Source organism: Xiphophorus maculatus, chromosome 8 (genome assembly GCF_002775205.1).
Source record: "Xiphophorus maculatus strain JP 163 A chromosome 8, X_maculatus-5.0-male, whole genome shotgun sequence".
Taxonomy (NCBI): domain Eukaryota; kingdom Metazoa; phylum Chordata; class Actinopteri; order Cyprinodontiformes; family Poeciliidae; genus Xiphophorus; species Xiphophorus maculatus.
This window is the reverse complement of record NC_036450.1, coordinates 21375077-21389803: the sequence shown is the minus strand read 5'-3', so window position 1 is coordinate 21389803 and position 14727 is coordinate 21375077. Positions and strand designations below refer to the sequence as shown.

Sequence of the window (14727 nt, the reverse complement as noted above, 5' to 3'; positions counted from 1 at the left end):
ACCAGAAACTAGTCTCTTAAAATATTAACATGCTTATATTATACTTTGTTTTCCATTGGGTGCTGCTCTTGCTCAGTATCGTTCTTTTATTTCAGCCACGTGTTTTTCTTTTCTTTCATTTGCTTTCCAGCTGAGAACCTCAAAGCCGCGCTGTCGTCCAAGGCCCGCTCTCTGTGGAGTCACAGCCAGGACTCGGACTCGGTGTTTCCCATCAGCCCCGCCGCTCTGTCCGAACTCTCATCCGAACCTTCGGAGGAAAACGGGGGAAACCAGAGCGATGGGTTTGACCTTCAGCCTACGTCTGACTCGCAGAAAAACCACCAGAGTATAGTTGACGTTGAGGTAGAAATTCATTTCTTTAAATTGTTGTTTTTCTAGTTTTATGCAGTAAATTGTTAATAAAAGCACCCACCCATTACTGCTGCAGTTCAGGTAAAGTGGAGCTGCAGAGGTAACAGCCTCTCCCAGGTTGGTTCCGGTTTTTTTCCACCCTATTTACAGATATCAGCCTAGTGTTCCTTTAATAATTGATCACCGTCTGTTAGAATTACATTTCAATCTTAATGTTGTGAATTATTGATAGACTCATAATAAAGGGAAGTCCATTTAGCTCTTAAAGATCCTGCGGCATTAAAAATAGATATGGAGGCTTGTTCCAAAGCCGTTAGTGCGTTTGTGCTGCTCTCTGCACCCTTTATGACCTGTGAGCTAAATTACATCGATAAGAATGAGTCGTTTTCTTATCGGCTCCTGTCGGGTGGTGGGGGCTCCTAAATGATGCTGTATTGATGCATTTTGCCTGGAGGGGGCGCAATTGCTACATGAATCTACTCTTACCATGATTGAAATGCATTTTGAACACCCCATGCAGCTTGTTATTTTGAATAATTTTGACACTGATGTTAAATATTGCATTAAAAGACATGATTGATAAATTGACCTGTATTGGTATTTGATTTTTTTTCTCTAACAGGCTGCTGAGGGTGTCCAAACCTTGACTCAGTTACTCTACAGTTTGCAGGTAAGAGCAGACCAACAAGAAGTAGTGCATGATTGTGAAATGGAATCAGTTTTTTGTGATTTCTACTAATTTTGAACCTAGATACTCATGTTTTTATTTGTAGTCTTGCCACAGTTTTAAGTCTAAACTTTAACTGTGCCATAATAACTAATCAATATTATTATTTTTTTCATCTAAAAAAATTAATTCATGCTCTTTTCATTCTTTTAAGATATAAAGAGCATTTTTAATTGTAAAAAAACCCCCCTGAAAACCTCGTTGAAGTTGAAACAATATATATATATTTGCAAGCTACACCTTCTTTGGTAGATTCTGACTTTACTCATCTATGTTTAGCCGCCACACAGATATATTTGTTTGCAGAAGAGACCCGAAGCCACAGGTTTGACAAACAGAGTAACAGTGCTGTGTTTGACTGTTTGAAGCCAAAGGAAGCAAGCAACAGGAGCTCTTCCCCCAAATGGTTTATTTTTTTTGTTCAGAAACACAGGAGGGTCTTTTGTTTGGCTTTGCACACACTCGTCTTTCACTATAAAATGTAAATTTATGTAGAGAGGGTGTGTGTGTGTTTGTATGTATTTGCATTTGGTTGTTGTGTGTGTGTGTGTGTGTGTGTGTGTATACGCTTTCCTGTTTGGATTTAGAGGTTTTGATCACAATGTGATTTTCATATTCAAAGTTTTGTTTTCCCCTCATGCATCTGCAACTAAAACCAGTGATTCTATCAGCAAAGTGGATGCAAGGGGGAAAAAAACTAGGTCACTTGTTGAACCTGATTCTAATTTCCATTATAATTTGCCATTCAAATCACCTGAAACAAGGATGCACATGTGCAGTAACGTGCACAGGTAGACACTAGGAGGTGCTAGAATGCCTGCCCTTTCTACACTGAAGGAAGAAAAAGTGCCCTTCTAAAATCTTTTTAAAAAATTGTACAGCATGTGGCGGAACAAAATGAACATTTTCTGTTTTGTTGTGGCTAGGCCTGTCGCAGTAAGCAATACATCAATTAACCACATGATAAATTAAAATGAGCTCAGTAATTTCCATTTGCATTATGTGTTGTTTTTTCTTTCTCCCTCACTGACAAAAACTGTGACAAAAAGCTTTTGTCTCAATTAGCCACTTTTTGTGAAGGACAGTTTTGTTTAGAGAGACTTCATAACTCGTTTTATTTTGTTGTTCCTTTTATTTTGTTTACTTTTTTGGATATTCAAAATGTTTTCCAGTTGAAGTGTTAAACGTTCATTGATTCTTGAGTCATTATGCCTTAGCTATTATATGAACTGAAAAGGGTCTTAAAACATGATGCTGTGGTGGCGCAGGGGTTCAGCACAACCCACGTAAGGAGGCCTTAGTCGTCGATGCCGATGTCTCAGGTTCGAATCCCGGCCTGGTGACCTTTGCTGCATGTCTTTCCTCCTTTCTTATTACACACTTTTGTGGCAATTCACTATCATATAAAGGCCCCTAGAGCCAATAAAACCTTTAAAAAACAAAAAACTTTGTTTATCGCAATAACTCGGGGACAATTTATTGTCCGGCAAAATTTGTTATTGTGACTGGACTACTTACACCTCAAAATGTCTGAATAAATGTTCATGGTGAGGTTAACCATTATTTCTTGTTTACGCCAGGCTGCCGTAACCATTCAGGACACTTGGTACGAGGTCCAGAAGCTCCTCCTGCAAGCGAGCGAGCTGGCCTCGCCCCGCGGTCCCTGCCTGCACCTCCACGGGCTCCGTGGCAACTCGCTGCAGGAGCAGGAGAAGCAGCGCAACCTGGAGAAGCGCAAGGAGGAGGTGGCGGCGGCCCAGCGGCTCCGGGAGCAGCTGCGCCAGGAGAGGGAGCGCTGGGAGCGAGAGTGCCAGGCCAAGGAGAGCCAGCAGGTGGAGCAGGAGAGCCAGCTGGTGGAGAGGGAGAGGAAGTGCCTGCAGGCTGCGCAGAAGCTGAGGCAGGAGAGGGAGGAGCTGGAGGAGCAGCTGGAGGAGTACCAGCAGAGCCTGGAGCGCCTCCGTGAGGGGCAGAGGAGCGTGGAGAGGGAGCGCGAGCGTCTGGAGGACCAGCAGAAGCTGTTGCAGGCCTGGACGCACGGGCGGCAGAGCAGCCTGCCCGCCGTGATACCCCACATGGTCATCCCTCTGGATGTGCAGCAGGTAAGAAGTCCAACCTCCAATCAGCATTCCTCTGGAAGAAATGCTCGACCCTTTGAGGAGAAAAAATAAAAATGAACCAAAACCAAACTTTATTACGGCTGACATCATTTTGCAGGTATTTTCAGTGTTACAAAAAAAAGTGAACGCAAAAGTAGTTTATGTCTTTCTTGTTTTTGTATGTAGGTATGCTATATTCATATTCCTTTAAAGGGGCAGTATTGTGTAAAATCAAAGCTTTTGAGCTTTAAATCATATTATATTGTTATTCCCTCATCAAAAACAAGTCTGGACTTGCCTTGATTCTTTTGTGCATTTTTGAGAAATCATCTAATTTCCCATGGCAACCATTCAGCTATGCAAAACACTTGGGGAGACCTAGTTTCTCCTCAGAACTGCAGTTTCCAAGCTTCTGAGCCTCCGCCTCACAGAGCAGCCCTCCCCCACTCAGCTCCTTCAGACTAGCCAGTAGCAATTAGCAAACACCTGGTGGAACTGCAGATCTGTGGAGCTCATTACACAAGTTACTTCCTGGTGCAATGTTGGTAAAAACGTTTTTAAAGATTAATAGAGAAGCCATGTTGTGATAACTTCCTGGAAGTGGACTTTCAGAAAGAGCAATAGTTCCTTAAAACACAATTTAAAGGCAATAAATTATGATTATAAGTCACTTTTGACATATGCAGCATTTTTTTAAAAGCTGAAAGTAACACAGTTAATTTATTTTGCTATAAAATGGCACTGTGTGCCTGGAAAATACATAGTACTGACCCTTTAAGACGCTGCGCTATGTGGAGAGCCTCTAGTCATGTGACTCTGCCCACTCCCGTCTGTAACAAGAAGTGAAAAAGACAGTGAGGTTGAGAAAATTGAGGAAATTTACAATTTTGACACGCCGGCAGTAGATGTGGTCGTGGAGGAAGAGGAGCAGAAATGAGCAATTATTTGGGAATATTCTGGATAGAGTAAGGATATTGGAAAGTAAGACTTTCTTTTACTTCTAAACTTGTTCAGTTGTGTGTTTTTTATCAGTAACTTGTACATAATTGCGAAAAAATTATGTGCAATTTTAGTTTTAGGGGTTTAGTGCTATCCTCCATTTATCGTTGGAGGTGAACTGCTCAATATATCACAATATTGACTTTAGGCCACATCGCCCAGCCCTAGTGGTGTCATGAAGCACGGTTCGTCCAGTATTCCTTTCAGTGACCTCACTAATGAGATTCTTCTTCTTCAAAGAGCTATCGGCTTACACCGGTTTCCTCCGCAGCAGCTCAACCCAGCCTTGATGTACAAGCTGTGATAACGAGAGCAATTCCAGCGCCATTCGTCTTCACGCTTCAGCGGCTCGGCTCACCAATGAACATCTCAATGATTAATGATAATTAAACCGCCGCAAATAAAAGCTTCAACAAAAATAATTAAAACCCGAGGCACGCGGCCCAAGGAACCGATCAATTGTGTCCTAAAGGGCTTGAATTATTGACACTCTGTTTGAAAAGCACCTCACTGAAATTTGCCCTGAAGCCGAAAGGCGTAGAAGATAAAGGATCTCTGCTCTCTTGGACCGCTACAGACCTCGGCTTGAATGATGAAACCAACGTGCCACATGTACCACATACAACGTCTTGCAAAGGGTATTCACTCAAAGGTGGTCAGATTGGATGGAGACCACGAGTGAACATCAGTTTTTAAGTTTGGTCGCCGCTTCCTTATTGAATTCAGCTCCGGACTTTATCTCGGCATCCTAACAAATGGGTTCGCTCTGACATAAACCTTTCCATTGTAGGTCCGACAGGAGTTTTTGTCCTAAATCTCTGTCCAAACTTCAATTATTTGTAGCTTCTATCAGATTATTTCAGGATAGCCCCTTGCATGATGCTCCCATGCACTACCTTTTAGCAACCGTCCATTTTTTGAGTGTATACTCCAGTTAACAGTTATTCGATTACTAAATTAGTAGATTAGTTATTTCATAATTGCCATGATTAATCCAATCAATCCTTTCACCCCTATAATAAGTACTCTTTCCGTGTATGTGGAGCTCAGCTGGCAGGTGGGTCTGCACCACAATGAGCGGACAAATGAGCACACTCAGGTTACAATATTCCCCCTCTCCCTCATTAATTTACACACGCCACTGTGGGTCTTTTTTTTTTTCCTTTGTAGGCTAGATTTGATAAGGCTCTCCTTGCTTTGAACAGACTCACTGTATGTATTTCCATTCATCTATTTTAGTCGCCACGGAGGCCACAGTAACAAAGCTGTGCTTTCAAAAAGGCGAGCAGAGGCAGTGGAGGTCCTAATGTTTCCCTGGTAATGTTTTAGCCTAAGGCAGTAGTTCATAGGGTCAGAGACGGATCGAATGACACACACACACACACACACACACACATACACGCACTCACATATCAGCTCTCAGGTCGTATCTAATTAGCTGTGCTGCCTCCACTCAACAGTGGAAAAGCCCTGTTGACGTGATCACTAGACAGGATCGTCAGCGGTCATTGAACGAGTTGCCAGGGTTACACCCTGGACAGGTCCAGAGGGACATCTTTCACCAAAAAAAAATCTAATTATCAGTCAGTTCATAAAATTGAATACACTGCAACACGTTGTGTTTTAGAAGTCTGCACTGGAAACAACCAATCTTGACTTTGAGAGACCGATTTCAAAACATCAGCAAATAAAGTCCAAACATCTTTTATATTATTTTCATACACCATGAAAACTAGAACGCATGGCTGTGGGGTTCATTCTGCGCATGCACGAGCAGATGACAACAAAAACAAGAAAGCATTGTGCTGTATTGTGCTACTTAACCAGTTTAGCTTAGCATAACTCTTGATGAGGAATATTTTTCATGAGCACTTTGTTGGGACACGGAGACGAGTTGTTATTTACGATTAGGTGGAAGCTAAATGTGAGAAACACATGCATGTTGCATGACATTCTAAAATCACAGCACCATCTTGTGGCCTGGCATAATAACTACAGCTGACTTGAGGTATCTTGGTGGTTCCGTCCAAATGTGGGTCTTTTTCTGAGGCGACATCTGAAAATACTGACAGGTTCACCTCCGAAATGGTCTTTGATCTCCTGCATCTAAAGGAAAAGTCTTTCGTCATCGACGTTCTCAGAACCATTTGATTGTGTTTTTTGCTGTGAAATATATTTACATAGTCAATGACTATAATTTACTTGTTACTTGTTCAATGTAACATCTCATGCTGCTAGAACATTTTACAGCTGGGGACACAGTTGGAACATCTTAAAATTTCCTTTGAATTCACGCTGCTTTCAACCCGAGAAACGTAACGGTGGGATTTTTCTCTGCCTGACAGGCCTCTCCGCCAAACAACTCCAGACAGCACTCCGGCAACGGCTCTGTGTTTGTGAACGAGGCGGCGTTTGCCGGCGGCAGCGTCAACAATCGCCACTTCCACCACAAACGGAACGACCCGAGAGCACACAATTGTTTCAACAGCTTGTTGGACAGATCCAACAACAGACAGTACCCCGGTGTTACGAGCCCGCACGGCACTGGATACATCTACACTAATCCCCTGGGAAGTCCGAAGCACTCAACCGGTGGTAAGAAATATCTAAAACCGTGTTCATAGAAGGCTGGTTTATTGTATGTTAATATCTTTAAATTGGCATTGACGTTAAATTAGCAATAAATGCTAATTGGCATTGACCAGATAATTGGTGTTACCTCGTTGCCTCCTTTTGTAATGTAGGCTTGAATTAAAGACTCAGTTGAGTCCCATCATCAACCATGTAACATGTAAACCATTTAATTGAATGAAGGAATTACTGTTTTTAAAATTTTGATTAGTTTTCAATTGAATAAGCCATACTGAAATATTTCAAATATCTACTTTGACCAAGAAAACTCCCAAACATCTAAAGTCTTTTTTGTGCTCATAAAGCAGACTGCAGTGTTAGTTACATGAGTTAAATCCTTGCTATCATATTAATATGAAATGCAACATATATTTATTTTGTAACTGTAAAGCACATTATGTTGCATCCAACAAAATCTTTACCAAACATAGTTCCTATGTGGTCTTAAAAAATCAGGAAAATTGTAGAACTTGATCAGTATTTTCCTTGTCTGGATAAGAAAAGGAAATTTGAAGAAATGTTTGTATTTCCAGATGTTATGTCATGTCTCACTGTCTGTGTGTTATCTTTTTGCCCCTCTTCCTTTTAAGCTTTGTCTTTCCTTCCTCCCTGTCTCGAGGAAGAAGGAAAGAATGATACATTCCTTGTATCATTGTTTTTTTTCTTTCTTTCTGTCCTTCATTGTGTCCTGTCCTCCCTTCCTTTCTTTCTGGTGTCTTTCTGTCAGTCATTCCTTGTGTTTTCTCTTTTGTCCTTTATGTTTTGGTCCTTTCTCATATCCTTTTTCTCCTTTCTGCCTTTCCTTTTACCTCTCCTACCTTTCTTCCTTCCTTCCTTGTTTCTCGTTAGTCCTTGAGCCATTTCTTACTTTCTTCTCTTCCCTTCCGTCTCCCATCTTTTCTCCCTTGTATGCCTTCTTCCTTTATTCCTTGTGTCATTTGTGTGTTCCTTTTTTCCCACTGTTTGGTTTTTCCAGGTTTTGCATTTGAAAACCCGCCAACATGTCCATTAAATAAATGTTAAATAACATGCTAAGTGCATGGTAGCACTTCCTGATACTTTGCTTTCGGCATCTTATGGTCAGGGCTGTAAGTGAATGGCTCCGATTACATTTTCCAGTTTTCATTTCAATTTTTTACCTAACACGATTAGGTGTGTTGGTGCTAATGGCACAGTGAGGGGTTCTGCTATCAACCCATCAGCTGACAGGAGAAATGTTCTGCCTGTGAGAATGTAAACGAAGCGGCGCTTCACTGGTTTCACCCATGCTTGCGAGAGCGCACTGAGCTTTCAAGGCTGTATCCCTGGTGAGGCCTCGTCTGCCCTTCCTCTCAACCCCCCACTCCACATTATTGTCTCACCATCTCCACCTGATCACCTCCCACCCGCCCCACAGCCCTGCCAAAGGAAGAGAAAAAAAAAATCAATGTATTCTCCATCTATCGCCTGCCAGGGGTCACAACAATACGTGAATCACAGTTCATAAGCGACGGGTGACTGATTAGGACATTGATCTTGAAAAAAAGATAAAAAATCTTTACAAAACTCATTACTGCATGACTTGTCATCGCAGCAGGTGAACGGACAGGGGGAGTGGGGAGCAGGGTGAAGGTGTGAGGTATGGGGTAGAGGAATGAGAGATCCAGACACAAATGGATCTATGTTTCTTCTTTCAGGAGGTGTCAGCAGTCAGCAACACTCTCACGTTCCTCATCTCTCATCCTGGTATCGCACACCGTAGATGAGGAAAATAACCGTTTACATTCGGCGCGAGTGTCCGTCTTGGCAGGAACGTGGGTGAGAGCTACCCGCGCCACCCGCCAGAGTTCCTGGAATTGTTTACCGTCTCTTGTTCATTGATTAGCTTATTAACCCCTTCCCCGTTATCGAGCGCACACAGGGCCCCGACGAAACCTGAGTTACTTGTTAACAAGCCGAGGGAAATAACGGCCGCGGTTTCCAGCATCAGGGTTGTTTCAGATCATTTTTTTCTGTAATGGATTGCTCAGTGAGTTCCACAAGGGCCTGGAATGAACTAATCCACACAGGGGGAATATAATAATTGATCTTTTCTTAATTTCCTGCTTGATTAAACACCCCTATAAAGGCCCATCCTCTTACTTTATGCAGATTTAAAGAGCTTCTTTGTCACTATACTTAGATTGAACCTCACCCTCACAGTCCCTCCGTGGCATGCAGAGGAACTTTCTGTTTTTAGTGACAAAAAGATCCTCTTTCAAATGCAAATTCTCCACTGTGCCGTCACATGATTCAAGACACCATCGCACATCCCCTCTTCTCCTTAGCATGTAACTGCTTCTCTCTGAGACGCACGTTTTCACGGAGTAGATTTCCATAATTTGATCCAGGACAATGTAATCTCTTTGAAGCAGTTGGGTGGAATTTACCGACACGATGCTGACGAGTTGCGATTCTTTTCACGAGTTTCTGAAAAGGATCGGAGATGTGAGTAAAAAGAGCGGGAAAAGATAAAACCAGTTCACCTTTACGGTGGACTGTGGATGAGTTGGAACTTCATAGGAAAAAAACCAAAGTAAAACCTTTAATTTCCACTTTACTATTATGCATTGCTTTTTCTTTTTGTTGTTTTAACACTACATTATGTCCAAAAGGTCAAAGGGTATTTGTAAGGCACTATACAATGAAGTCATCCTATCGCTTTTAGGGTGTTTTGACAGCACCAGCATTCTGCTTTTGGCTAGACTGGATGGGGTACTTCACCGCAAGCCATTTAGATTTAAGATTCAATTTCTCAACATTGCTCTGCACAAGATTGGGTAATAAAATTATACAATCTTGTGTTTTCCCTGAAGTCCCTCTGGCACAAAACAAAAAACAAATGAAAAGCACTGCAGCAGAAAAATGCGGTCTGATCGAACAAACCGAGGACATATCAGTTCGTGCCTTTTTCAGCCGGTGTGTATCCAGTGAAGTGTGTGTGTTTTGAGCGACCGTATCGTTTATGGGTCCAGCCGAGTTTCTGCAGATCATAAAAACGTACGCGCCTATCCCAGGCTCGGGTCTGTCACAAAAGTTGTGGTGTAGGTTTTGTTTTTCCCTTTGTCCTGAACATACAAGGTAAATGGGGCCATTGACTTATTTTATTTCAAATGTTATTAGTTTTATTTCTTAAACAAAGTAGTTAAATAAATATCCATATGTCCTCTATTGTTTTTTTTTTTTGTGACCACACAGCAAACAAGGCATCTAGATCCTATGTTGAGTCTGAAGTCTGTCATTTTTACCTGTGCTTCCTAAAGTAATCAGCATGAATATTCATAACTTCATCTGTTTTTGGAAGGTTCTTAGCAGAAGAGCTGATAAGAGCATCTGTTTTATGTAAATCTAGTTTAATTTAATTGTTCCTTCTGTATGTGGGCTTGAAGCGACACAGAGTTCTGTCTCTCTGCTGCTGCTGCTTCGTAACTGAGTCATACGTCCTTCAGTGAGGGGGAAAAAAAGTGAACAGAATGGAAAAAATTAAAGTAAAAATGTGACAAATGTGAGACCGCTGCTTTATTTTCATTCTCTGGCGTTGACATGGAAATAAAGAAAGTCCTGTTGTTGCCATGGAAGTATAAAAAAATAAAATCTAATGTTGCCGCCATGAAAATCAAACACGTTCTTCAACAGTTGGGCATCTAACAACCGTCCTTTCTTTAACTCGTGGAAGTGAGACAAAAAAAAAAAATCTCAAACTGAAAAATTGCACATAAGCGCACCATAAATTTCAAATTTTAATTTGTGAACAAAGTAGGACTTTGGTTACAATTCATTTACACCCAGGTAGGGATTTATTGAGAAACGGCAAAAGCAAATGAGGCAGGTTAGCAGTGTTTGCTAAAAACTGATGGTGCCATCCAGGACATGTTGCTGTGAAATGTCATCTCTGCTGCCTGGAAATGAAGCGACTGTCTTCAGTCAGAGGCCTGTTTGAGAGCCTGACTGCTACTGGATATCATCATCTTGCCTGGATAATACAAGCTAAAACATTTACTTTCCCTGTGGGATAAAAATAAACAATTTTTTTGAATTGGTATTTTTTTGCCTTCCACACCAAGCCACAAACAGCGATATCATATGGTTGATGTGACTGACAACTTCAACATCAAGCAACCTACTTACACCTTAAAGTTTATATTTTATTTAGAAAGCGTTTTGCCAAGCAGGAAAGAAAGTTTCTAATTTTTAAGCGTGTTTTTTTTTTTTTTTTTCTCAAGCAAGCTGCTAGCTGTATATGAATATTACTAATATGGGATATCTCCACGACAGAGATTGAGTGTTTTTATCATCTGGCTCCACGTTGATATCTCATCTATCAGCAACCATGTGGCGGCTGAGAGGGCGACTCTAACAGATGCTCGTATGATTAATCAGACAGAGAGACTTTCCTGCAGGGACACAATGAGGCAATTTACAGTTCATGCCATCTGTTACCATGACAACACACCTGCCCTAATACTAGACAGCCCGTCCATTAAGACAAACATAAAGATGCAGCTCTACCCTAAATGCACAACGACATGCAACCCACATATTACTGCCTTTTTATGATTTTGTTTGTTAGAATAACTACATATTATTTAATCTGTTTAGTATCTCAGACCCTGTATTATCATCAAGAGTGAGCCGGCACGGCTCCTCAAAGTCAAGTCCTAAGTTTTAGATGATCATAAACAGAGGATACATTGGATAGTGCTGAGATGAAGGGCACTGGCTTTAGAATCTGTTATTGCATGAACCTCGTACTTTGATCTTAAAAAACCCACTGCGATTAGAAAAACACTGGTTGGCTAATCAGGGCGAGATTGTTAAATAATTTAGCAGCACTTGCTGAACTATGATCCTGACTCTTTCAAGCATTAGCAGTAATAAGGGTTTTGATGATCTTAAGCGTAAAAAAGTCAATTCAATTCAATAATTTTCAAAAAGTATTTTACATGTCAACTCAACACAGTGTTTAGACTCTGATATATGAACACAGATATTCAGAAACTCTGCATAATGGAATGACTGACTTGCTTTATTCCCAGTAAACCAAACATTTCTTTAAAGAAAGATGCAATCCCTCTCAAAAGAAGCATAAAAAAAAAAATCCAGATTACACTTTGTGAAGTACAGCTGTAACATCATGCTGTGGAGATGTTTTGATTGGTGCACTTCACAAAATGTGTTTAAATAATTTAAATAATTTATTTATATCCTGTTTAGGGATAGAACTTTTAAGAAGGTAGCTTTACCTTTCAGTCAGGAAGGTAAAGCTTAGGTTTAACTGAGTCTTTGATTATGTCACCGAATTAATTTCAAAGTGGTTGATTGATGAGAAAATCTTCAGGCAAAACTGAAAAGATGTTTGAAAGCAACAAATCTAACTCAGTTAGAGCCGTTCCAGCAGGCAAAATCCAGTTCACTGTTGTGAAAAGTTTGTGTAAGGTTGACCCATCTTCTACCAATCACTGTAAACCTTTGAGCATTCTCAAAAAAACTTTTTTTCTCTTTTGAATAGGCTTATTTAATGTCTCTCTACCTAGGTTGAGGAGTTACTGTGTGGAATTGAACTGTCTTCTCTTTTTTTTTTTTTCTTCTTTTTTCTTTTGTGTTCACTCAGAGCACAGCTACAATGGTAACACCTGGATGTCGACAGCTGACCCCGATCCGGAGCTCCCACATCCCAGTGAGCATCATCTGGAGCTGAGCACGCTGGTTTCCTTGGAGACGGACAGCAATCAGGAGGAGGGAAGGGAAACGATCGTGTTCCTGTGAATGTTGAACCATGTCAGACACCCGGAAGCATTTCCGTCTTATATTTTGCCTCACACGCCTCTCACTGCCGTTCTCCTCTCCCATGCATCTCATCTCTTGCGCACTATATTTAATGCTCTTGAAAAAGATCCTTTAACTGAGTCTCTACCCTGTATCAATGAAAATGTCAGCAAGCCCTACTTTTTCTTGCAACTCCAGTAAATTACAGAGCAGCTTAGCAGACCTGTTGTCCGTGAACACATGTTGCCTCTCAGTTTAAAGAAAAAATAACGTCTGACATGACTGCAGGAGAAATGTTGCACTTGTGTTGCTGTGCTTGTTAAATCAGGGATTAACACGAAACAGTAGAAACAAACACTTCAAGTACAGCAAATCCTACTTTAGGAATAGTTTGGTGGTTTTTGAAGCGAGGTGATGTTAGCAGATTGTAAGATGTTCATATTTCAGCTGCAGATAACTCTCTTGATGTCTCCATTTGATGTAAACTGAGATTAATATTTCTCAAAGGCTGAAGCTAACAGCTAGCTAGCTAGTTGTAAAACAAGTTCAGTCCCAGAAACGTCATAGTGGTTTACGAAAACACTAAAAATGCCATTGTTAGGTTTGCTTTGAGTGGATATTTAAACAGTAGTCGATGGTTATTTACACAGGAAATGAAAGAAGAAGGTGGTGCGCCACCAATGATCTTCCTGTGTGAAACGTGTGCTGTACTGAGTACAGAATAGAAAAGTAAGGCAGTTTAACAAACAATAAAATAGGGTTCACTTAAACTGCCATACAACTTTTTTCTTTTTTTGCATTCTACACTGTTTTTGTTTATATCATCCATTTCTCAGCGGATGTGAACACTTTCAGTTTGACTTGTTTTGAATAGCTTAGCCCCGTTTCTGGCTAGCTGTTAGCCTTTAAACACTGAGGATTACTTTTGTTTTCTAAGAAACAAAAGTTGCTCTAGACATATCGTTTCTGTTGACATATCTGCAACAGAAACCATCTCCGGTTATCTCTATGATATTAACTTCATAGAACTTTATTTTTAAAATCCGGACTAAGTCGTTAAGGTGGCAGTGTGATTGAAATGTTTTTTTGTTTTTTTTAATTGACATATATTCTTCAAACAATTTCTGCATTTATTTATCAAAGACCTTCGGTTTGTAAATGAGCGAGGCTACCTTCACTTTGCCTTAAATGCAAAAATAATTTTGGCATTTGCCTTTTTTAGCAAGAATTTAGCTAAAACCACAATTCTGCTAACTCACTCAACCCTGCATGCATAGAAGGCTTTCATCTCTTCCATTATATTTTATGAAAAAGAGAAAACATGTTAAACCTTACAGGTTGTAAACCGTCCTGAGAATATTTTTGAAGTGCCCATAATAATACAAAGTTGCCTTCCTGATGCTGTTCTGCTTACTTCTGAGCGATTGCACTTGAATATTCATGTTGTGCATTTGCATGCTGTTTCTCCAGAGCATTTTGCTTTCTTAAAACAGATCTGTGCCAATGCTTTAGCCATGTCCCGTTGTTTTTACATGCACTACAAGACAGAAAATTATTCAATTTTTCTGTTTTCTTTTACGTTTGCTGCAAGGGCAGTAAAGCAGTGGCAGTATTTAATGTGGTATTTAGTAAAATGTACAGAAAATATGTTCGTTATTTATTTATTGCATAACAATTTATATTTTACCGGGTTTTTTTTCTTCTTAAAAGGTCGATTTGTACATAATTGTGTAACTGTGTGAACGTCGTCATTCCATGAGCGTTAAATAGCCACACGTATCGATAAAATGTCTTTTGTGGACTCCCGAGACGTGAGTTTTGTTTTCCTTTTGGCTTGTTAAGTAAAAATCCACTTTTGTTTTACTATTTCAATAAAACTGCACCAACGAGTGGCACAGCCGCAAACATCACCTCATGTATCGTGTCCTTGATTTCGCTGTGCGGCGTCTCCAGGTGCAAACAGATGTGAGCGCGACTGGCCGCTGTTCAGCTGCCAGCGGTGACAGGTGGCAGACCAGGTGCATGAATGTCAATGACTCAGTGTCGGACTGCACCTCGGAATTGCAGTCACCGTCAGTACAAAAGAAAGCAAACAAACAAAACAAACATTTAAGACTTTTAAACATTCTGCTTATGATG

General features: G+C 40.7%; 1 protein-coding gene across 7 annotated transcripts in view; it reads left to right on the top strand.

The window, feature by feature from the left end:
• The window catches only part of arhgef28 (Rho guanine nucleotide exchange factor 28), a 49576-nt gene extending 35078 nt beyond the window's left edge, over window positions 1-14498 (top strand). For all 7 annotated transcript variants that reach the window (XM_023338182.1, XM_023338180.1, XM_023338183.1 and 4 more), the window contains 5 exons: window positions 131-342; window positions 974-1021; window positions 2659-3177; window positions 6519-6768; window positions 12434-14498. In XM_023338182.1, coding sequence (XP_023193950.1) covers window positions 131-342; window positions 974-1021; window positions 2659-3177; window positions 6519-6768; window positions 12434-12588 — 1184 coding nt within the window. In that variant the 3' untranslated portion in view covers window positions 12589-14498. The remainder of the gene's footprint in view (window positions 1-130; window positions 343-973; window positions 1022-2658; window positions 3178-6518; window positions 6769-12433) is intronic.
• Window positions 14499-14727: the final 229 nt, after the last annotated feature.